Raw genomic sequence first — 23,042 nt, forward strand, 5'->3', positions numbered from 1 at the left:
GTGTGGTGCCATACAACAGTCATCCCTTCTTATCCATCACATCAACTAGAAAACAAAGTTCTTTCCCCATGAGCAAGATGGAGGGTGCGCTTACACACTCAAAATCATCGCGTGTCGTTTTCGCAGCTTCAGCAGTCACACCGGTTAACTAATTGCTGCTAAGATAAAAAAAGCATGCACTGTCAAAATACGACCCGCAACCACACTCACCACAACAGATGGCCAAGTAACTTTCTGTAGCTTTTTGCACTTTGTTGTGATGTTCTTTTGCCGTCTCAATAATACATCTTTGAGTGTGCCCTATGTATGCACCACTGCAAGACAAGGGTGCTCTATAAACAATGGGTGGTGCCCACTCAGCATAGTCATTCCGGTGTTTGATCTTCCAACCCTTCTTTTCATTGTGCACAGGACAGGTTTCGTTACATGTTTCTTTCTACAGTTTCTCATGAGCAGACATGACCACGCTTCATGATCATCATCAGTCTCACTACTCCCACTGCAGGGCAAAGGACTCTCCCATGATCCGCCTATCAACCCGGTATTGTGCTTTATGCTGCTACGTTACACCTGCAAACTTTTGGATCTCATCAGCACACCTAAGTTTCGGTCTCCTCTTCGTGTGTCTTATCTGTGAATCCAGTAAGTTACCCTTAATGACCAGTCGCTATCCCACCTACGTGCAGCGTGTCTGGCCCATGTCCACTTCTTTTTGATTTCAACAATGATATCCTTAACCCAGGTTTGTTCTCAGAACCACTCTGCTCTCTTCTTGTCTCTTAAGAATAGACCTATTGTTTTCCGTTCTATCGCTCACTGCGTGGTCCTCAACTTAAGTTGAGCCCTCTTTGTAAGCCTCCAGGTCTCTGCTCTGTAGGTAAGTACCAGCAAGATGCTGCTGTTACATAACGCGCTGTTGAAGGTTAGCGGCAGATTACCATTCATTATTTGGGAATACTTGTTGAATGTGATTCACCCCATCAATATTCTTCTAGTTAATGCAAGGTTCGGCTTGGCGCTTACTAGCTGTCGTAAGTTGCCATAGTCCTTTATTGTTTTACAAATTCCAATGCCTCTCTCTTATCACAAAATGCCATTTTTTTGCTTGCCGAGACTTTGCGCATTAGTTTTGTGCATATGAAGTTTGAGACCGACTCTTCTGCTTTACGTGTCTTTTTCAGTAATCATGAGCAGCTGTTATTCGTCCCTTGAGTTGCTCACCAAGGCGATGCCATCAGAGAATAGCAAGTTACAGAGGTACTCTCCATTACCTCTTATTAATAATTCTTCCTAACCTAGGGCACTGAAAAGCTCTTGTCAACACGCGCTTAATAACACTGGAGAGGTTGTGTCTCCCTGCCTTACGTCTTTTCGTATTGGTATTCTGTCGTTTTTTTATGGGGAACTATATGGTGGCTGTGGATACACTTTAGATTTCTTCAAGTATGTTTATGTAGGGTTCGTTGATGCCATGATTCGGTTGCGCCTGCATTACTGCTGATGTCTCGACTGGGTAAAATGCCTGCTCGTAATCTATATAAGCTATGAATAGGGGTTGGCTGCATTCTGAGCATTTCTATATTACCTCAATGATAGTTCGAATATGGTATATTGTGAAGTAGCCTGTACAAAATCTTGCTTGCTTTTTTGGTTGACTAAACTCTATTGTCACCCTGATTCTAATAACTATTATTTTTAAATAGTTTGTAGAGAATGGACAGAAATGTTATCGGCTTGTAACTTTTCAACTACTTGACGTTTCCTTTATTGTGTATTAAATAGATTTTATCTTTCTTAGAAGATTCTGGTACCCTCCCCGTCAAGAGACACTTCGTATATAAGGTGACCCATTTTTGTAACACAATTTTTCCGCCGTCTTTCAGCAGGTTCGTTGTTACCTTATCCTCCACAGCAGTTTTGCCTTTTTGCACTTTTACCAGAGATTTCCTCACTTCCCCTGTCGTTACTGGTATGATGTAGAATCCTCTGGGCTATTATTGCTTCTTATGATATCATCCTGGTTGTCTCGGCTTCTGCACAGCTCTCTGTGGAACTCCTCCGCCGCAAAACCTATCCTATTTATATTTGTTTTGACATTACCTTCTTTGTTCCTTAATGCATGCATCTGATTTTCGCCTATGCCCAAGTTTAACTTCGCAGCTTTCAGGCTTCTGCAGCGTTTTACAGCCTACCGCTTTTTACAGCCTGCTCTCCATTTATATCTTCTGATGTCGGCTACCTTGCTCCGATGGATTAGCTTTGAAAACTCTCCTAGTTTTATATTGTCGGTTGCATTTGAGGCTAATATGGTTTGTCGTCTCTTAATGAGATTTTTTGTCTCCTTAGATAATTTGCCTGTGTCCTGTCTAGTGACTGTACCTCCGGGTTTCAATGCACACTCTTTGATGATACTAGTAACATTATCGTTAATTGAGTCAACTGTAACGTCAGCTACCTTGTTTAAAGTTTCGAATCTATTCTGAAGCCAAACACTGAATTCTTGTACTCTTCCTCTTAACGCCAGTTATTTAATGGGCTTTTATGTATCAGTTTTTGCCTTTGCTTTCTTTATCTATGAAAATACGAGCCCTTACCAATCTATGGTTAATGCATCCGATGTTGTCAATTATTTCTACATTCTGTACCATGCCTGGGTGTGCTCAGAAAATGAAGTCAGTTCTATTTTCAGTCCCGTCATTAGGACTTCGCCAAGTCTACTACGATTAGCCCGTTTTGTGAAGAAGGTATTAAAGATTCTTAAATTATTACGTTCTACTTACTGATAACTCTCCTCTGGCGTTTATAAAACCAATGTCATATTCCTCCATTGCACAATTTCCGGAATGTTTCTTGCCTACTTAGTCATTGAAGTCACCAATTAGCATATCATATTCTGTCTTTACTTTATTAGTGGCTGACTCTACGTCTTCATATTAGTGTTGAATCGAATGATCATCATGTCTTGTCATAGGCACGTAGGCCGGTACCACCTTTTTTATGTACTTGTTGTTAAATCTAATTATGACAGTTGCCACCCTTTGACTGAAGCTATGCACTCTAAAAAAAGAGCGAGTAAAAAGGGTGTCTTTTTGTCCCACAACAGCAATCGTCATCTATATTGCGTTCCGCCCCGCCGCGGTGGTCTAGTGGCTAAGTTACTCAGCTGCTGACCCGCAGGTCGCGGGATCAAATCCGGGCTGCGGCGGCTGCATTTTCGATGGAGGCGGAAATGTTGTAGGCCCGTGTACCCAGATTCGGGTGCACGTTAAAGAACCCCAGGTGGTCGAAATTTCCGGAGCCCTCCACTACGGCGTCTCTCATAATCTTACATTGGTTTTGAGACGTTAAACTCCACAAATCAATCAATCATCAATATATTGTGTTCCATCCTTGCGCTATCGCCGCGCGCCCGGTACATTCCGGTCACGATCGACATGGCCATTATCAGGGTTACATTGCTTTTTCGATAGCGCCAAGTTTTCAAGAAAGGAAGCACACGCAAGCCTGATGACGATTATTGTTGCGGGACAAAAAGACCCCCTTTTTAGTCGATATTTTTTTAGAGTGTAGTTCTCCTACATGTTGCCCGCGATATTTATGTGTATAATAAACCCCACCCCGTGTTCTTTTCTGTCAACTAATTCATAGAAGCATAAAACATGTCCTTGTTTCAGTACTGTATAAGCGTTTCTTCCACTCCTAACTTTGCTGAGCCCCATAACATCCCATTTAACTCACTCGAAATACTCGAATAGCAAAGATAGACTAGCCTCACTAGATAGCATCGTAGCGTTGAAGGTAGCCAAGTCCAGATTTCAATGGCGACCTTTTCAAACCCAGAGATTCTAAGCACCCTCCACTGCGTTGCGCGTTTGACCACCGCATGGACAGTTGCTTCACAGCCGTTGGGAAATGAGGACCAAGAGTTCATTGGTACTTTTATAAGGGTCAATTTTGCACATTAATCACTTTTACACCAACCCTATTTTCAATATTTTTAAGGTTGTGTCGTTTTACGTCGCTGAAGGGGAGCATCATTACGCGGCAAATTTTGATAGATAGATAGATAAATAGATAGATAGATAGATAGATAGATAGATAGATAGATAGATAGATAGATAGATAGATAGATAGATAGATAGATAGATAGATACGCTCTAAGTCGCCGAGGTTTGTTAAGAAATGCTTCGCTTTAAAAGCTACAAATGGTCACTTGGCTATACGTTGTAAAGAGTGTAATTGCGTGCCGTATTTTTACGACACATACTTTTTATGTTTTGTTGGGGGTGAGTTAACCGGTGTGCTTGTTGAAGCAGCGAAAATGACACGTGATGACATTGAGTGTGTAAGCGCACCCTCAATCTTGTTCACGCGAAAAGAACTTTGTTTGCTGAATCGTATGATTAATGAGAAAGGGTGACTATTGTATGACATGACACTTGGACGTTTGATTGTTTGGTCTTCGTTTCACTTTTCTTCTTTACTCTTTATATTTTGACGTTTTGATATAAACGCTTAGCTGTAGTTAAGCGCCTGTGTCACTTCTTTTTTGTATCGTGTAAAAGTTGGGTGCTTCCGACCAAAAAGCAGAATGAGGCATGCGTCTGCTACGAGAAAAAGAGTGCGCAAGAGACTGCACATCAATATGGAATGCTGAGGTATTTAGCAAGAAATAACCGTAGAAGAAATCGACCTTAAATTCGCAGATGTTGTGAATAAAGCTGGATGTTAGTATAACTGGTCCGCGGAAAAGCTGTTTACAGTGCTAGCGAAAAAGATCATTTTGGTAAAGGTGCAATAGCTACAACCATAGGCAACAGAAATGTATAAAAATAGAGGTTGGATTGAAAAAGAGGAGAAAAAATTACGGCATATTCACGGGGTGAATGATGATGAATGGGCGAAGCTCCGGAGGGATTCATCGGTAAACTGTGAATCTTCCGTGTAATTCGCCCAGTCGATCATCATGTAAAGACGTGAGAAACGCTGTGTGTGTACATACACAAATCAACTTTTATTTGTTCTTAGACGATGGATGGCTTGCGATGTCCCTTCATTATGACGGCTTTATGGTCTGTGAAATGAAGGGAGAGCGGTTCTTGTATAAGATCTCGCGTCTTTCATCAACTACAAGTACCGCTTTCTAGTTTATAACATCTTGCATCTTTTCATCATCAGCTACAAGTACCACCATCTAGTAAACACTACAAGAACTAAACGAGAGGTGGCTACATACAGGAGACGGTACCGCCATCTAGTGAACACTGCAAGAACTAAACTAGAGGTGGCTACATACAGGGGACGGTACCGCCATCTAGTGAACACTGCAAGAACTAAACTAGAGGTGGCTACATACAGGCTACAGGGGACGCACAGCCCACGCCCTAAGGAGCTTCGCCCCTAAAAAACATATATCCAGAATGTTACAGCGCGATAGATAAAATATTTATTAGTTAAAAGTTATTCCTGTTTTAAAACACATGCCAAAAAATTACCATCATAACTATAGCACAGGCATCACCATCACTCTTATTCCTCGACAAAAACTAGTTTTAGGCTATTCACCCTGTTTTTGTTTTGTATCTCTAATGCTAACATCTCAAGGGAAGACTTTCATTCAAGCAGCATAGAAAGGCATTCACACGCTTTGTTTTTACTTTCCAGCCTTCGTATTGCTGCATTCCATTGTAATAATAAGTCGAATGACTTGTGCGCGCAGTCGCCTAAGGAGCAAAAGTTCAAAATACAGTGTTCATACCTTGGAGCCACAAGCAAAATTTACTCCGCTTGAGCTGAGAGTGCGCAGAATGACTGAATTGGAGCAGCATCTGACGCCTGGAAAGTAATAAAAAAGATTGTGGGTGTTCTGGTAGCAAAAGACTGTTGTCTTTGAAATATAGGAATTATCAATTCTACAAATAAAGATGGCTTTAACGTGCTAATTGACAGGTTTCTTGCTTTAAAATCGTTTCAGGATTTGTCACAACATTAGCTGTTGTTCTGTATTCACCAGAGCTGAGCACTCTTGCTGAAGCAAAAAGCTTTTTCTTGTGATTCTCAGTTAGTAAATGCATTCTCTAACTATTACGATGTTTTAAGCGTGTAATTAAGGATAACACTGCATCAGGTTTTTTAAAATAAAATTATTAGCCCTCAAAAACGTGTTCTTTGAACGAACCTCGAAGCTATGCGGATCGTAAGTTTCAAGGCTTGATTCATTGAAATAAAAAAAGCGTGTAAATAAGCGCAATTTGTCTGCTAATTTTTGAGCTGACGACTGCTTTGTTATATGTGCCCACAGTGAACGCAATATCAACAAAATAATGATCTTTTAGTTACATTGCTGTTAACAGTTACGCAACTGTATGTGTACTACACAGTGCACACACACAAGTTTATAGTGAAATAGTGCATATTAATGAGGGAAAGAAACAGGTTGTGTACATACACCCTGTCACTGCTTTTGTGTGGTTTATCTTGAGAGACTTCTAGCATGAACAACCTACTCCACTAGTCCTCTGCGCAGCTACATTGCGCAAACAAACTTTTACAAAACCCACCCAACTGAGTTGATCCATTAAGAATACGTGGTAACATGAGCGAAGGTTGACTAATTATAGTTCACCTAAATGGCGCAATTTTGTTTCGTTATGGTGGTGAACACTGCCAAAATGATCTTTCACGAAATAATAACCCACCTTTTTAGTCTCCAATTTTTTCAAAAAAAAAAATGATTCGCTGAGCTAAGCTTGGTGAGTAAATTGATAACCACTCGGAGGAATGCGGATGCTGTTCTCAGTTTTACAGCACATCATCTAAATGTCAAAAAGCGGTGAGCGATGCCCTCTGTGCCTGATGAAATCACCTTTCAGACCACTGCAGCATTCGCATTAACGAAAACTGTAGGCGTCAGATGTGTTAGTTAGGTATAATGCTTGACAAAATATTGTAATACTTAATATTCACCCTGTAAGGGATTCCGCCTAACCCCTGTTTAAATCGGTCGCAGCCTACCAGGTAGCCTTAGTAGGTCAAGTTGCATTCTATTATCGTCTAGCGATTACTGAATACCATTGTTACAAGATCGATGGTGTAATTTGAACCAGGGTCACCCACTGCGTTATCATGGCAATCAGCCCAACTAGGCCACGGGCTAACATGACCACAAATTCGTAGCGATAATGCCATTATCTTTCCTAGCGCTTCAAGAAAGCAGGCGCACACGTCGCTTCGCACAGGAACTATTTGCTCATGAAGGCATGAAGGTACCACAAACTTTTATACAATCGGTTCCCTTATCCACGCATCAAAAAGCACTCTTTCACTTGAATGCGACTTGCCACCGCCTTAAGGCAGCGTTTGAAACACGTTTGTGCTGCCTTGACACCAGCTTCACACAGAGCATTCGAAACAGGTTTAGGCTTTATTGAAAGAAGTGGAAAGTCAAGATGAAGTCAAACAGCGTTTGCTAATACCAGGGTTATTCACATCATTTTTGTGCTTATGTTGATGTGATCTGTAAGTAGAACTTGTTCAAATAATCTGCTTGCTTTTTAAAATCTGTATTCTTGCCTGTATTCTGTATTCAGAATATTGCGGCAACCATCTTCGAACTGTCCAGCTTCCCCTTAAAAAAGCGGGAACTGGTAAATGAATGAATGAATGAAATAATGAATGCGCACAGTTATTCTGAGAGATAGAACAACGCGACTGTGTCGATTTTTGGTGCGCATGAGTGAAACTATTTTTCTTTAATAAATTAGAGGTATATGTATAAATAGTATAAAAGTTGGCTTACTCACAGTAGTATGGTTGTATTTCCGGTAGCTCTTGCTGCCAGAGAGAAACGCTGTGCTTAATATTTCGTATGTCGCAAAGGAAGAAAGCTTCGTCTTCATATATCTGGAAAGGATCTCAGTCATGATGGTGCTCGGTGTGTTGTACGCGTACGTCTGTATATATACGCGTTCAGAAGAGATGTACAGCAGAACAAAATAATCAGGTAGCGCTAGCGAGAAATTAGCTTGCGGGTAAACAAGCAGGTAGATAACGTGACAGGACATTTGTATCTTCAGGTAACGTAAGACAGTCAGTCTTTCATAACTTCTCTCAGTCCACTTATTTTTTTCTATTCCCATGCGACGTCTTCTGGCAAATACCACCAATCATGTACAAGATACGCTTGGCGTCATAGGGCAAAGCGCCCTGCAATCAAACAAAAAAAAACTTGTTCTTGATGTTGAAATTAAGCGTGCAATCATTTCTTTATATGATCAGAAGAATAAAACGTATGGTTAATCAATGAACAACCTACCCATTAGATCTGTATAGGACAGTGCTTTGTATATGCCTTAAAGTATCTAACAGGATGCTGTTCATGTCATCTCTCACTTGACTTATAGTCGTGGCTTCAACATAAATACACTAAAACTTTTATACGAACACGTTGACTCGTTTTCGCGTTCTTCACTGACCTCTGAGTACTTCTTGGTCATTCATTGTGCTGCTGCGCCCCAATAAGTCCTCAAATCACTATCTCTTCAGGGGTGTTTACTTCCTTCTGTGCACTTTATGCGACACTACACAACACTATTTTATTGCTTCGCCAACAAATATTTAGAAGGAAAAAATGAGCTTAGATCTGATTCAGAAGCAGTGACCGCACTTTGTAATATTTATGGAGGGTGAAACATAATGAACAGTAGTGTTAGCGACACTTCTGTGTACTGTACGTGCAATAATCACAGCAAGTCATCGCATAATCAATGAAGATAACAACCATAAACCATAAGAGAACTTTAACGAGTGCCTCCCTTCGAGGCAGCAGAGGTTTATCCTCCTCAAACGTCACTTTCCAGAGGAAAAAGAAGTCGCTGCATTGACATCTAAAGTAGCCTGTTCCCGCTTGGACGTTTCAGTTGGTCCGTCTTTCAACTCCCTAAATGACATGTTGCGACACGCAAGTGAACATGTATTCATTGAGATAGAAAAATATGTCTGTAAGAAACGTACCTTTCGCTCAATTACTTTACTCGCGACATCCTCGACATCTTCGTCAACGAAAAGCAGTGGAATTCCCCTTTCACTTTTGCGCATCTCCATCTGAAAGGTAGAGACCACCTTACACAAAGGATTTTTGTAAATAGCTGAATGACTGAGAACAACCGAACTCCACTAAAATTTAGTACTTACAACCAACAAAAGGCCCAGAACTCGTCGGCAAGTTTTCGGAGTTCGAAGAAGGGTATCCAAGCTACTGACAAGCTCTTATAGACACTGCACTGCAGTACAACAGTAACAGAAGCATTTGTATTCTTACTTTATCTTATCAAAGCACTCAGCCTTCCAGGTGACTTATTGGGGTCATCCAGGCTGTCGCTAAGATACTCGCAAAGACTGGTTCAGTGCGCTGGTGAAGAGGGAGTAACTGATCACCTAAACCTTCCGTTTCAAAACGTTCAATTGCGAAATCACATAAAACGCAGCAAACTCTAATGAAAATCTTTTGGAGGGTTCATTTGAAAAAATGTTGGAAATATGATGTAAAAGCTTTCAAAATGCGTGCAATACAATTTTTTGTAGTTTTTTTTGTAATTTGAATTCAAAATGTTTGATTATCATCGAGCTGACTCCGGAAAACCTGTATGAACTATCATATTTGTATACTTTTGTGTGTTGAAAGCACAAAACCAAATTTATTACAGCTTTTTCTTTCTCCTTTTTGCGAGAGCTGTGCGCTGTTTCCGAGGCGCATCGACCGTCAGAAGAAGTAGATACGGTACGTTATAAAGACCAGGAAGCTGAATCACTAGAAACAATTATATTACAAGAAGCACTTATTGGTCCGGATTTAGCCGCCTTGTTTGAACACAGGTAACTTTGTACTATACTCAGCGCTGACGCACTTTGATGCGCGGCTTTCGCTCAGCTTTTTAGCTGACGGAAACCTTGCTCGGCGATGTGATCTCCCGTTGCAGGTTCGAAATTGAGTCACCCAACGCGTGGATCTGTGGGCGCTTTCCTTCTGTGTCTCTTTGTACGACTTTTTAATGGCCTACTTTGCACTTGCGAGATCACGTAATTGCCTGTGGAAATGCAATTTGAAGTTGAAGTTTGAAATTTATTCCCACAAATGTACACGAAAACGAAATGACACAAAAAAGAAGGGACGAAACACAAATGCGACATCGTAGGTCGCTTGCAGTGCGCGTGTGTTTCTTGCTTGCCTGAATGCGTCCTTTCAGCGGCAAATAAGTGATTTAGCCGCTTGGGTGCATACGAAACCAAGCAGCAGCGTTCACTTGGGGGGCAAGTGACAAACTGTGTGGAAGAGGCACTTCAGAAGTAAACAAATATACATTCTGTCCTTCTGTGGACAAATGGTAATAAACCCTCTCCGTAGTCTAATCCTGTTTTTCTTTACTCCTCTCTCATTTGCTGATGACCATTCGGGTGTCAGCTGCTCGAGCTGAGCTGTTACCCTATGGCCTTATGGCGTGTCACGAAACACCACTGATACCCCCTTCGCATGGACACTGAAAAGTTTTTCGGAACAAGAAGGGCTAATCACAAAAGAGACTACCACGAACAGTCACATGGCCGAGAAAATTTTTTTTCAGAAATAGTCTTTTCTGTAAACGTAATTTGTCTACGTAGCTTGTCGGTCGAAAAATAGTAGCCTAGAAATCAGTGAACATTGGCACTTATTAAATGACGAAAAAAAAACTGGCATATCTCACGCATTGTGAAATCAATTTTGTAACGAATAACTGGTCCGCAGACTCTAGGTGGACGTTAGGCTTCCACGCCGAGGCTGCTGCGTCCCAGTGAGCGTTTCAAGAAGTTTTGAGACGCTCCCACCTTCCGCCCCACCACGAATCTCTCTCTACAATGAACTTCCATTGTATCTGTAGCACGGCCGCGTACTCCCGAAGCGCTGGTTATGTAGCTGCAATTGCTTTAGTGCAGCTACGGAAGGTTTGAGCGTTGTCGGAGTATACCATCGAAGGAACTCCGCGCCGGGCGACGAAACGACGGAAGGCGAGCAATGTTGCTGCTGCAGTCATGTCTGAGGTTAGTTCCAGATGTACCGCTCATGTGACTGCACATGAAAAAAGAAGGACGTAAGATTTTGATAAACCCCTTGCTAGTTTAACGTAAAGAACCCACAGTAATCAGGCCTGACAACGGTTAATGGCCTTGCTTAACTAATTTTCTCGTGAGGCAGAGGGACCATTGGTGCAGATACTGCTGCTGCCTTCCATTGTTTACAATTCCTGCATTTTGAAACAATCTTCTTTATAGTCTGACGTTCCTTGAGCAGCCAAAAGCGCTCTCAAAGCTCAATTAATGTTGCTTGAACACCTCAGTGGATAGTGCGCACGTGTGCCGCTGATACGATAAGGTTGGGGAACTTATTATCTGCCAGGAAAATGGGATGGCAGATGTCGTGATTAGCACAAAGCTGGTCCAGCCGTCCACCGACGCAAAGAAGGCCGTCATTATCCACAAACAGACAAAGGCGAAGAACGCGAGAGGTTGAGGGTAACGGCTGACCCTCGCACAGTGTAAGAACTTCGTTGGGACAGGGTTGTTCTTGAATGGTCTGTAACCAATAACGCTCAGCCTGTGTTAACTCTTCCGCCGTGATACGTCCGGATACTGATAGGTGGTGTCGCGAAGAATTATGGACGAAGCGCGTGAGCCAATGCGGTGACTCGTAGCAGCCTCGTAATAGAGCTGTAGTCTTCTACGCGCAAGATGCATTGACGGACGAAAACAGCCGACAGACAAACAGACGTACTTGGCATAGACGGGCTTTGAATATCACTCGATTTCTACAATGAAATATGTGTCATTGTGAAGCAATTATTCGAGTTGCTTGCACCTTCAAATAGTTTCCACTGGTCAGAAAGCCAAGTTGCGCCGTGCCATCACATATTAGATTCGATAAGTCTCGTAAGTGGTGCTCCACCAATAATAAAGTCAGCGGGATGGTCCTTTGCTGCTGCAATGAAACCATTGTGATAGATCGGTGAAATGTTGTATTTCAGCGACCTGGTGTGCTACAAAAGGGTCTAGTTTGGTTGATGAACCCCTTATTCAGTGGAGTGCCACTAGCAAATATGTTCAGAAGAAACCTATTGCGTGTTGAAGAGACTGCACTTATTTCACGTAGCAGCTTAGCCGCGTTGCGATGACGCACGCGAGGAGCTCAAGGCGCAGAAGTGACACCATCTTGATAGGAGCGAGTATGCCCTTGCTGATTAACAGGTGTGTGAAGCAGGTGCCAGATTCACATCTTACGCGGGCGTATATGCACGTGCCACATGCTCTTTATTTCATTCATTTATTCATTAATTAACATTGTCAGCCCTGTTTAGGGCTATTACCAGAGTGTAGGATACAACGTAAACACAAAGAAAAAACATGAAAGAATACTGTATATTCGGGTATATCACACTTTTGACAATATAAAACATCTTTGTAACATCAGAGTACAAGCAGTACTATACAACGAACATAAGGCACTTCGGAATTGCTACAGTTACAAAAAGATGAACGCACTTGTTAAAAAAAAAGTGCTATCAGCGAAAGTATGCAGCTCGACTGTGAATGGGTTGACATCGCCCCTCAGGAACACGTATCGTGGGAGGCGGAAACACGTTGCGCCATTCAGCTCTAAGCACCAGCTGTTCCACTTGATTTGCTCTTCAGCTGCCATGATGGCGTCCCATGCAAGGTTCTCCTTCCAAAGATCTTGGAATGCAATCTTGGCCTTTACGGTAAAGAGGCCAAGATACCGGTAAAGAGGTATCCAAAGGGGTCATAAATTCTGGCCACTTTCGCAGTTCCACGCGTTTGGTCACAGGATTCTCAGATGTGAAAATAACAGCATGTTCAGTTGTGAGAAAGAAGCTGTCACCAGAACATTCCCAAAGAACTTCCAGAATCTTCATGGTGTGACTGTCATCTGTTTAATCTTCAATAGCATATTTATCACAGAGAAATTGCTTCTTTAAGATGTCACAAATAAAAGCCAATTTGCGGAGCTCCATGCGGAGTCCATTCGTTCAGCTGGCGAGTCAGTCCATTCAACGGATGCTTAGTATATGCTGATGAATTGAATATAACTACACACACACTTGAGGACACATATTACACTTACATATAGAGTCAACTCAATAAACAATAGTACTATAAACAATTCACTGCAGTGGCACACACTTCAACGTGTTTACTCACACCCTACTACGAAAACGCACAAGCCTATATAGCAATGAATTTCGACAGGCCATAGTGGCACAAGGGACAAGTTAGCTTCGTTCAACTTCTTCAACGTTTCGTGGCCGTACCACAACATGGGCACACATAAATTTATTGTAGCTGATTCTTGGACAATTGAAAGTTTAGCAATGGTTGCACAATCATGAACGGAATAATTACTAGAGCTTATCAGGTTTTCGCGGAAATGATTACCTCAAACCATGCATAGAATTCCAACGGCATTCCGAAGGCTGCACCATCTCTCGCCAGCTCTTCTAGCTTTCGCTGTGACTGTGCTGAGCCTTCCACGCATACCTAGCGTTTTCTTTCGATCAGCTTCATTGCAAATAAAGCGTCGTGTGCCCTGTATTTCCATTGTTCTACTTTTTTCGATATTGTTTAGGTACAATGCCCAATGTGAAGTCGCCCGTGCTACGCGCCTTAAGTCATTTTATGCGTGGTAGTGAACCTGAGGTATCTACTTGTCACTTTATCATTGTTCTTTCTTTAGGCATGCATAAACTTTCTCTTCTTTATTTTGTCATAGACGTTGGGAAAATGATTTTTAGAGGGGTAAAACCTCATGCGCCCATTCTAAATTTTTTCATAAGAATGATTTATTACATGTGTGCCCAATACTTTGAGCGCACCACGCCCAGATGTCCAGGATCTCTGTAAGTTACTTTACAGTCTTAGTATAAGCTGTAGCGTGCAACCTTCATTTTCGAACAGACACCATCATCGTAAAGACGGCTGGAATTGTTTATTACACGTGTTTAAATGCCCGTGCTCTTCACTGAAATTAAAGCACTGATGGCTGATTAACTGTAAGTGCAAAATTGAAACCCATGGATCCCGGCGCTTAGAAATATTGGCCTCTATGTCAGGAAATTAGACGTGGTAAGGAAATGACGAAACTTCAATTCAATCAAGGTCTCGCTAAAGCAGAATCTGACAGGAAAAATAAGCAAATATTCTCTAAAACTCACGTAAACCTCTCATTCTTTTGGTGAGACATGGGTTCAATATGTTTTTGTGTGTGCTTAACTCAAGAAGTGTGAAAAAACTATTTCGCCTGTCGAAAGAAGTGCTGTCGTACGGTATGGTATGAATAACATTATTAAGGACCTGAGAAACTAGTCTGGCAGTGATGCGCACTGCTACCACGTCGAAAACAAGGGGATGAGCCCCTCTGATGCCCTGGGTCCCTCTGGACAGATGTGAGCTTGTCTGCCAGCACGTCACTGCCACCTCTGCTCACCTTGACAACATCCAGAGCGAACGCCAAGCAGTGCCGAATTATGTGCTCTAAATCAAGCAAACCTCCATTCACTACAACCGACTGGATCAACTTTATACAATATGACCGGATCAAGGTATACGTCTGTCTCAGCAGAACCCTTAAAGCAACCGTCTGTGACCTGTTTACGTTAGAGTGTGACAGGTGGAATGCCTTCTTAGCCTCAAGTTATTCTAGGCCTTGTACACTTCGCCTAGTTTCAGTATCGGAAACAAATCATCGCCATGTTTTTGGTAGAAGGAAAAATTCGGCAACTTTTGATTATGGGGTTTTATCCTTCTACGCTATACGCATCTATAAAACCTTATGTAATTATGCCTAAAAAAAGATTACACCAACTCCCGCTAAAGTGAGCCATGTGAGAATGCGAAGTAGCGTGGATGTTAACTTGTCTTTCCATTAATGTGAATTAGTGTATGTTTCATTTGTGTATGGAGTTGTGTATATTTGGTCGGCCACTTATGTTATCCGCAATCCCATTTGTGTGTATAACCGTGTGTGTGGCGCAAAGTGCATCATTAGCACAGCTAGGAGAGTGCAAAACAGCGAGCATCTACATCATTATATGCAAGCGCACAGGTATGTCGGACAGACAAACGGCAGAGGAGAAACGAAGCGGAGGCAGCGCTGTGTTACCGTGTCCACTCCACCATCTCGCGCCAACGCGAGGAGAAAAGGGAGAGTTGGCGCATGCGCAGTGAGGGAGCCGACAGTCACCGAGGGAAGCACACTGACCTGAGGAGAAGCTACTTCGCATCTAATAAAATATGTTCTTTTCTTTTTACCTTTTTAACACTTTACATATTTTTTTCTAAACACTTCCATCTTAGCGCTGAAGGGCGGCGCTTTCGCTCTTATCTTTTCTGCGGCCATTATTTTCGTCTGCTCTTGCCACCTTCACTCTGCACACATGTAGAATTTTCAAGTATACCTTGGAGGTGAAAATTTCGGTTTCTTGGTGTGCGAACTCTCTCATAATGCCAGATAAACTACGATAAGAACACAAAGTGCATCGCACTGCCTTCTGCGTGGTGGGACCACTCGAGAAGTTACAGTACAGGGAAATTTTTCGCTTCCCTGCAGATGACAAGTCAGCACGATTTCCGTTCGGTTATATCGAAGAAGCAATCGCTATTATGAAAAAAAGAAACTGCACGGTGAACCGATAAAATTTTTGCTGTTGCTTCACACCTAACTTTTTTTTGCATAGTGAATTTTCAAGTAATGCTGTAAGTGCCTGAAGCTACTTCTCGACATTTTCTAGTGATCCGATTGATGCCAGCTGACGCGCAGACAGAAATTTCGCTTCGGTACTGGTTGCGTTAGTGGCTGCTCTTAATTTTTTTTTGCACGAGAAGAAAGCTTGCAAATTATATCTGCTGAATGTACTTAAATGTTTCTTAGACTAACTGGTTTAGCCTTAGAACATTCAGATGAGCAGTTTCTTATGCAACATTACCACCCGTGTATAACGATTAACACGTAATGAGACCCCAAATCTCATAAGTAGCAGTGACCACTTGCGTTTCTTTTTAGAAGTTCAAGTTACTTGCACGAAGGCCGAGCTGCTCTCCGCTTTTCAGCCTGTGCTATAGGAGAAATACTTTTTAGGGGCAAAGCTCCTTAGGACGTGGGTCCGTACATTCCTTGGGGTTTGTTCTTCGTGATGTACGTAGCCACCAGTGCCACAGACCCGCTCTAGAGCGGGTATGTGCCACAGGGGATAGGAAACGGCGGTACTTGGAGTGTTCACTAGATAGACGCGCGGACGGACGAACTGGCAGACTAGACGACTGATAGATGAATGAATGGACGCGCGTGTGTACGGACGGGTGGACGCACGAATGGACGAAAAAACGGATTGACTGACTTACGAATGGACGCATAAATAGACGGACGGACGCATGAATGGACGCACGGATAGTCGCGCGGACGGACAGAAGCTTGAACAAATGCACGGATGGAAGCACGGAAGGGCTGACGGACACTGCCCCACTCATCGTCATTCACTCCGTGGATATACATTTTTTTACTCTTTTTCGCAGTCACAATATATACTTTGTTTTTTTTTTACGTGTCGTTTATTCTGATTCATGTAGAATTTCTTTCCATTTTTAGTAGCAAGGTATGGCGAAATAAAGCCAAGAATAGAAACCTGGCACGAAAGCAAATGTACAGTCTGCCACAAACGTTTGTGACACACACGACCAGCTGTCAAACTGTATTTGTGCGCCACGTAGTGGTGCATCATTTATCGTCAATCAGAGTGCTGAAGTGGAAATGGACCTTCTTGTTATTCACTGGTGTGTCAGTTTTCAAGTTCCAGCAGAACACTGTAATAAATTTTGTTAAGAGAGTTGGTGATTACACCAACAAGGTGACTTTTTGCCCTACAAGAGACGTACACAATAAGAGGGATAGAGGACAGAGAGGAGCTATTAATAACAAATTTATTGCAAAGGTTGCAATGGCATATAAAAGCACACACGTGCGCAGACTTAGCGAGCACATATCGCGGCGACAATGCTCGTCAGGCTATAGGTGTGTGATATAAAAAATACTTTCGTTTTTGCACAAACAGATAGATGTGCTAAAGAAAAAAAAGGAAGCAACTGGAATAGTGACGCGTCTATCTGCTTCTACAAAAAAGAAATTAGGTTTTTTAATATCACATGCTCGTATCCTGAAAAGTGGTGTTGCCGTGAAATGTGATCGCTGCGTCTGCGAACCATTGTGCTTATGTTTTATTGGACTCTTGGCAATATTTCAGTTGTTAGTAGCGCCTGTGTGTGCTCACTCTTTCTCATATTGTAGCTGTTTTGTAGCGTAAAATAACCATGTTAAGAACACTGTTAGTTCGTTGTTTTCACGCTGAGCGCTAATCTGCGGTATGAGCTGTACACTTATATTCGAAAACATTATTTTCTTCTGATAGACTGCTCTCGAGACCGAAGCACGGTGCCTCGGCTCCCTAATAGTGAGTCACGAGAAACAGTGAAAGCTGGCGAACATTCGGGGCCAGTAAGAAAATATTCAGACCATTTATTAAGGGATAGATGCGTCTTAGGCATGGGGCTACAGTTATCATTGCTTATCTGGCGGAAGTATCACGACGACGCCCCTGATCACACGTTCGAATGGTCCGTAAACATTTAGGATTGACTGTAGAATGGCTACTGCCTGTGCTAGGACCCCTTTAGCGAATGTGCTTACGCTGAAGCGGTCAGAACAGAGCTGTTTTTGACGGCTATTCTCATTGTTGCAACACAAGAGGTAAAAATTGTTATTAGCGGCCACCACTATATATTCGCTCCTTCAGTTCATTTTCTTTATAGCCTGATGTATAATTCACGAGTAGAATTTTCAGCAGGACTTCCCAGAATATCGCACTACCACCTTCTTTCCCTGTTTACCTAACCGTGACATATCTATTCTGTTTTCACACTCCCTCAAGCGCAGAAGTCACAGCTGCTTTGGCTCAAGCCCACTTGGTTCAAAATTGTGTTGCCGCAATGTCATATGTATACACAGGGTGGCTTGTTTAAGTCATTCAGAAATGGGCATGCATTTTCGGCTTGTGTACGGCACAAGAAAGTTAAAGGCAAGGGAGGCGGGGGTAAGCGCTAAAGAACCGAACTACAGGCTACGGGCAAAATAGAAGAGTGTGTTGCACATTCTTTTCTTTTTTCGTATCGTTTGCTATGGCTGCGCTAGACGTTGTGCCCCGAAATTTGTTCCACGTGCATCAGAGAATTGTTTAGTTTTTGGCTATTTAGCAACAGTTAACTCTAGCCACCAACAAAAATTATCATTAAGTGGAGTGCACTCTGTTGGTCTTCCGCATTAACTACTTCGCCCCCACAACACGGCAAACGATTAGTTTGGCGTCAGATACAATACCCCTTGTGAGTGAGAGAATGAGATGCAAATGTCACCAGCCTTCGCGGCGTATCGAATGCAGTGTTGAATTGTGAATAACAAGATGACCGGATCAAGTCACGTTTCGATGAGGGCGAAATCAATGCGGGCCTCTGACAGCCGAAATAAACCACAGCCCATCACTATATGGTGCGTCTCGTGGAAGTAATGCGGTTTGTAAAACCGGACAGTCGAATGCAATAAGGCGAAGCGTAGTCTCCCCACGCGCTGGGGCGATCTCTATAAGTTTGGTTACCACTGAGTAGTAGAAAGTCTACTGGAAGTAGAGCACGCATGCCGACGCCAGGCAGCTTTTCAGTTATCGGGATATGATTACTGCTTGTAAACGTGTAGAATGGTAAAACCAACAATAAGAAAGCATTCCAGTACTACAACATTCTTAGATGGATAATCAGAACTATATACTAGCAACGCTTTTACGTTGATGTAAACCAAATAACATTTTTAACATTGCCTAAAGTCTTTCGGAAGAATATTTTTTTGAAGTCAAGTAAAGGAATAAATCGTAGCTATCCAGTCTGAGTAGTATGCGTCATTTTACAGGAAAAGTACTAGGGCATGTTTAGGGAATTATCCAGATTGTGAGCTGAAATGTCGCTCATTTTATTCTTACTTCCAGTAGGCGACTTCACCAAAGCCAGCTCGGTCTCCCATGGACCGCCGTCTTACCTCTGTAGAATGCGATCATTTGTAGTTACTGCACGAGATACACCATTACACGCTACTGTGGCATGTAGAATGTGTTTGTTTTCGATACGTTGCTATCGTATTCCTGCTGTGGCGGCCGCATTTATGATGGAGGCAAAAATGCTTGAGGTCCTAGTGCTCAGATTTGGTGGCACGTTGAAAAACCCCAGGTGTCGAAATTTCCGGAGCCCTCTACTGCGGCGTCTTTCATAACCATATGGTAGTTTGGTGACATTAAATGCCAACAAATAAAAGTAATATTTTGATGAGTCGCTAATAAAATAGTGACTCAATCATATTTTCTGGCTATTCCTTTTTTCCAGCCGAAATAAAATTTTATGAGTGAAGACATGCTTAGCTCCAGAGTATTCAACTCAAAAAAATTCCAACCAACTGACTTGTGCACGCACTGAATTTAAAAAAAAATTAGCTACCGAAAGCTGCTCAAAAAATGAGCGGCAACAACACAATGTTGGTTTTAACTTGCTGCACAGAAAACAGTCCCACACTCGATGAGCGTTTAAGAGACCGCAGACGGCAGGGTGTTTCCTTTTCGCGCAGCAACGAAAGCGTTGCCATGACCGCAGTAGGAATTTTTTCATGCAAGTATGGGCTATCAAACCCCAGAGAACAAATCGATTCTGGTGATGCAATTTCCGCTTACATAGAGGGCACACGAACTGACCTAGCCCCCGGTATATGCTTGGTGATCTTATTGCAGGTTAGCAGCTGATCTCCGAGCTCATGAGCGGAAGATCTAGCAGGTAGTGCCCGGCACACTAGTTCTTATGCCTTTCTGTGCACGACCTATAGTGGAAGCTGCTGCCTCTGAGTTTTATGCTTCACAAAAAACGAGCAGGTTCTGTTGCAGTTTCTTTCCTAAGGATCGCAAGGAAAAGATTAGCATTTAGCACCACACACTGACGTAAGGTGATCTTAAGGCGCAAGTTAGACGGCTGGTCACTATGCACAAAAAGGGGCTTTATATTGGGATAGTTTTCATTTCATGATCGTACAAAAATGGTTCAAGAATAAAAAAATGAACACACAGAGACAAACAACAGCTGATTTACAGACGGTTTACTTTTCCGGAAACGTGCATACAATTATAGCACTGAAACATTACGCATAGCGTAGAAATACATCATAAGCAGAAATTTTCATTTCTTATGAAGAAGAAATACTGAGAGGGCGCATACATACTGGTTACCAAGCTCATCAATTAGGTCAGCTTATATAATCTCACGTGTGATTTGTTTCCGTTTTATGGAAATGACGCACACGACTGACATCATTAGGAACGCACCCGCTGCAGAAACAGTATTGCACAGCTGCGCAAATGTATTTTCGCCGTGAAGTAGATTTTGGGTGCAAGAATGACAACAGCCTTATTATCGCATTATGGTGGAGTTTTGTGGTGGAGGTGCTTGGTACCTAACCAAGCAACAAAGTTTAGCAAACACCTGAGCTGGTGGTCGATATGTTTCACGGTGAAGACAGAACCCCGAACCCCACAGCTGACGGCACTGCATCTTCAGTCCCCACGAAACCTTTAATACCGACCTGAGCCGTGGCTGGTCCTTGGCAGTGTCATCATCTGATAGAGTCCCGCCCTTTCGAGGGCAGATCTGGCGAAGACGTGGATGAGTGGCTCAAACATTACAAGCGGACAAGAAAGTGCTACTCGTGAGACCTTGCAGCTCAGTTGATTAACTTGGTGTTCTTCTTAAAAGACACGGCGCTAACATTGTTTGAGAACGACGAGGACACCCTCGCGACTTCGTGTCTTTAATCAAGAAGTGTTTCGGGGACACCATGGCAAAGAGGAAGCAAGCCAAACAAACGCTGCTGCAAAGAGGCTAGGTCCCACGCAAAACGAGCACGATGTATATCGAGGCAATTTTAAAGCTATGCTAGACCGCCAACCCTTCCATGTCCGTGGAGAATAAGGTCGGCCACCTGTTAAAGCAAATCGCAGAGGACGTTTATCACGCTCTAAACGTCAAAGACAGCATTGGTGCAGTAGCTGATGTCATACGACACTGTCGCGCTTTTAAGACGTTCAAGATGAGGCGTATTGCTCCTAAATTTGGTCGACTACCAAATGCGACCAGGGTAGCGGGTGTCGAAACCTACGCGCCTTCCGATCTTGCATCAACAGTACCTGAGATCGTACGTGAAGAACTCAGACGACACACTCGCGTGACGCCTTGTGAAGCTACACCCTTGGTGGTTCCCTAGCAGCATCAGCATCCTGTCTCAATTGCTGCAGCAGGCACCGAGGAGTACAACTAAGTTTCTTGCACACCACCGAGACCACAGCGCAGTCACTACCAAGACTCCTGGTACCAGCGCCGCTTCAGTTAACCTCGATAGCTGGCCGCCGCCGATCAGGACTCGAAAGAATACGCACCTGTGTCACCACGCCCTCTAAATGCTGTCCAAAATGCCTATCGCCAACCTCCTGTGTGCTACAGCTGTGGTGCTCCAAGAAAACATTGCTTGGTTCTGCCGTCGGCAGAGGAGATGACATCGAGATACGATCGAGTCGTCGTTAAGACTTCCTCGCGGTGGCCACAGTTATGACGATCCCTGATGGCCCACGTGTTCCAAAAGCACCCATTGACGGGAGACCTGGCGTGGTACCTTTCTGTTTCTGACCGTAGCTCAACGCATCCGCCTGGCCAAACGTATCGCTTGCCTTAACCTCTACGACGGCGGTCGCTACCACCACCACAGGGAAATTAGCTGCTGCAATCGATGGAGCTGAGGTCACAAACATGATTTAACCTCACAAATCTACGTCAGTTACTATAGAAAAAACCGGATAAGTTCGTCAATAGACGGATTGTGTGCAACGTCTTTAGGATACACTGGTGCCGCAGCGTTTGTTTTTACTAGTTCGTTCAAAGATAGCTTAGGCGAGAAATTTATGTTTTCATACCAGAATTCTAATAAAGATCGTGGCGTGGGCGGGGACCTACTTCAACCTGTCGGAGTATGTGCCGTGAACGTGTTGTTGCCAGGGAAGGCGTTCCCAGCTGTGTTTCTGATTGTGAAGCGGTGTACACGTGATGCCATTCTCGGCATTGACTTTCTCCAAGAGTGTGGTGCTTTCATCGACTGTGGTACGGGTGAAGTTTGTGTTCGCGGGGGTGATACCCTTCCCACCCTAGTTTAGCAGCCAGTTCTTCCGGAAGACTTGCTGATTCTTTCTAAAGAGCTGACATTAGCACCATGGTGTATAAGTTCAGTAGCCTTATCAGCTCCCGTAGATTTAAATCCCAGCCTTTGTTGCCGTCGTTTTCCTCTCACAGTTCAGTGTGCAAAGAAAGATGTAATAGTGCCTCATTAATTTTTTAAATTAGTAATAGTTGCACCTTTTTGTGCACGCCTAACTGTTCGTCTGTGCCGGTTATCTTTCCTGGCACTGTTCCACGGTGTCATGAAAAATTCTATTGTTGTCATCAATGACGAGGAAAGTGAGAAATGCGTGGGCACCTCTAAACGCAGCACCTTACATGAATCGCCCATTTCGAACATGGCTAGCAAGGCTCCACGGTCACATGGACAACAAGAATTGGTTCAACTATTACAACATGCGTCCGTGTTTGACTGGGCGAAAAGGATAAGCGACTGTCTTCACCATGCACTTGAACACAGCATACCATTGACACAGGTTTTGCCCTTCCAGTTTGGTAAAAACCTCACAAGGTGTCGTCATCCGAGCGTAAATTTAGAGCTAAACAAGTCCAGGACATGCTGCAGAAGGGGGTTATTCAAGAGTTGTGTACCCCATAGGCAACGCTTCTCATTTTTGGTTCACCTGAAAGACGGTTCCTTGGTTTTT

At 43.1% G+C, this 23,042-nt stretch overlaps 1 protein-coding gene across 4 annotated transcripts in view; it reads right to left on the bottom strand.

Moving 5' to 3' along the window:
• The window catches only part of LOC119187681 (ornithine decarboxylase), a 45,774-nt gene extending 36,475 nt beyond the window's left edge, over window positions 1–9,299 (bottom strand). For 2 of the 4 annotated variants that reach the window (XM_075878490.1, XM_075878488.1), the window contains exons 1-4: window positions 9,193–9,299; window positions 9,013–9,102; window positions 7,803–7,902; window positions 5,759–5,835 (exon numbers count right to left, since the gene is read on the bottom strand). In XM_075878490.1, coding sequence (XP_075734605.1) covers window positions 5,759–5,835; window positions 7,803–7,902; window positions 9,013–9,102 — 267 coding nt within the window. In that variant the 5' untranslated portion in view covers window positions 9,193–9,299. Of the gene's footprint in view, window positions 1–5,758; window positions 5,836–7,802; window positions 7,953–9,012; window positions 9,121–9,192 lie in introns of all 4 variants that reach the window. The other 2 variants (XM_075878489.1, XM_075878491.1) reach the window with 2 other exon arrangements.
• Window positions 9,300–23,042: the final 13,743 nt, after the last annotated feature.

This window comes from Rhipicephalus microplus, chromosome X, assembly GCF_043290135.1.
Source record: "Rhipicephalus microplus isolate Deutch F79 chromosome X, USDA_Rmic, whole genome shotgun sequence".
In the NCBI taxonomy this organism is placed as follows: Eukaryota; Metazoa; Arthropoda; class Arachnida; order Ixodida; family Ixodidae; genus Rhipicephalus; species Rhipicephalus microplus.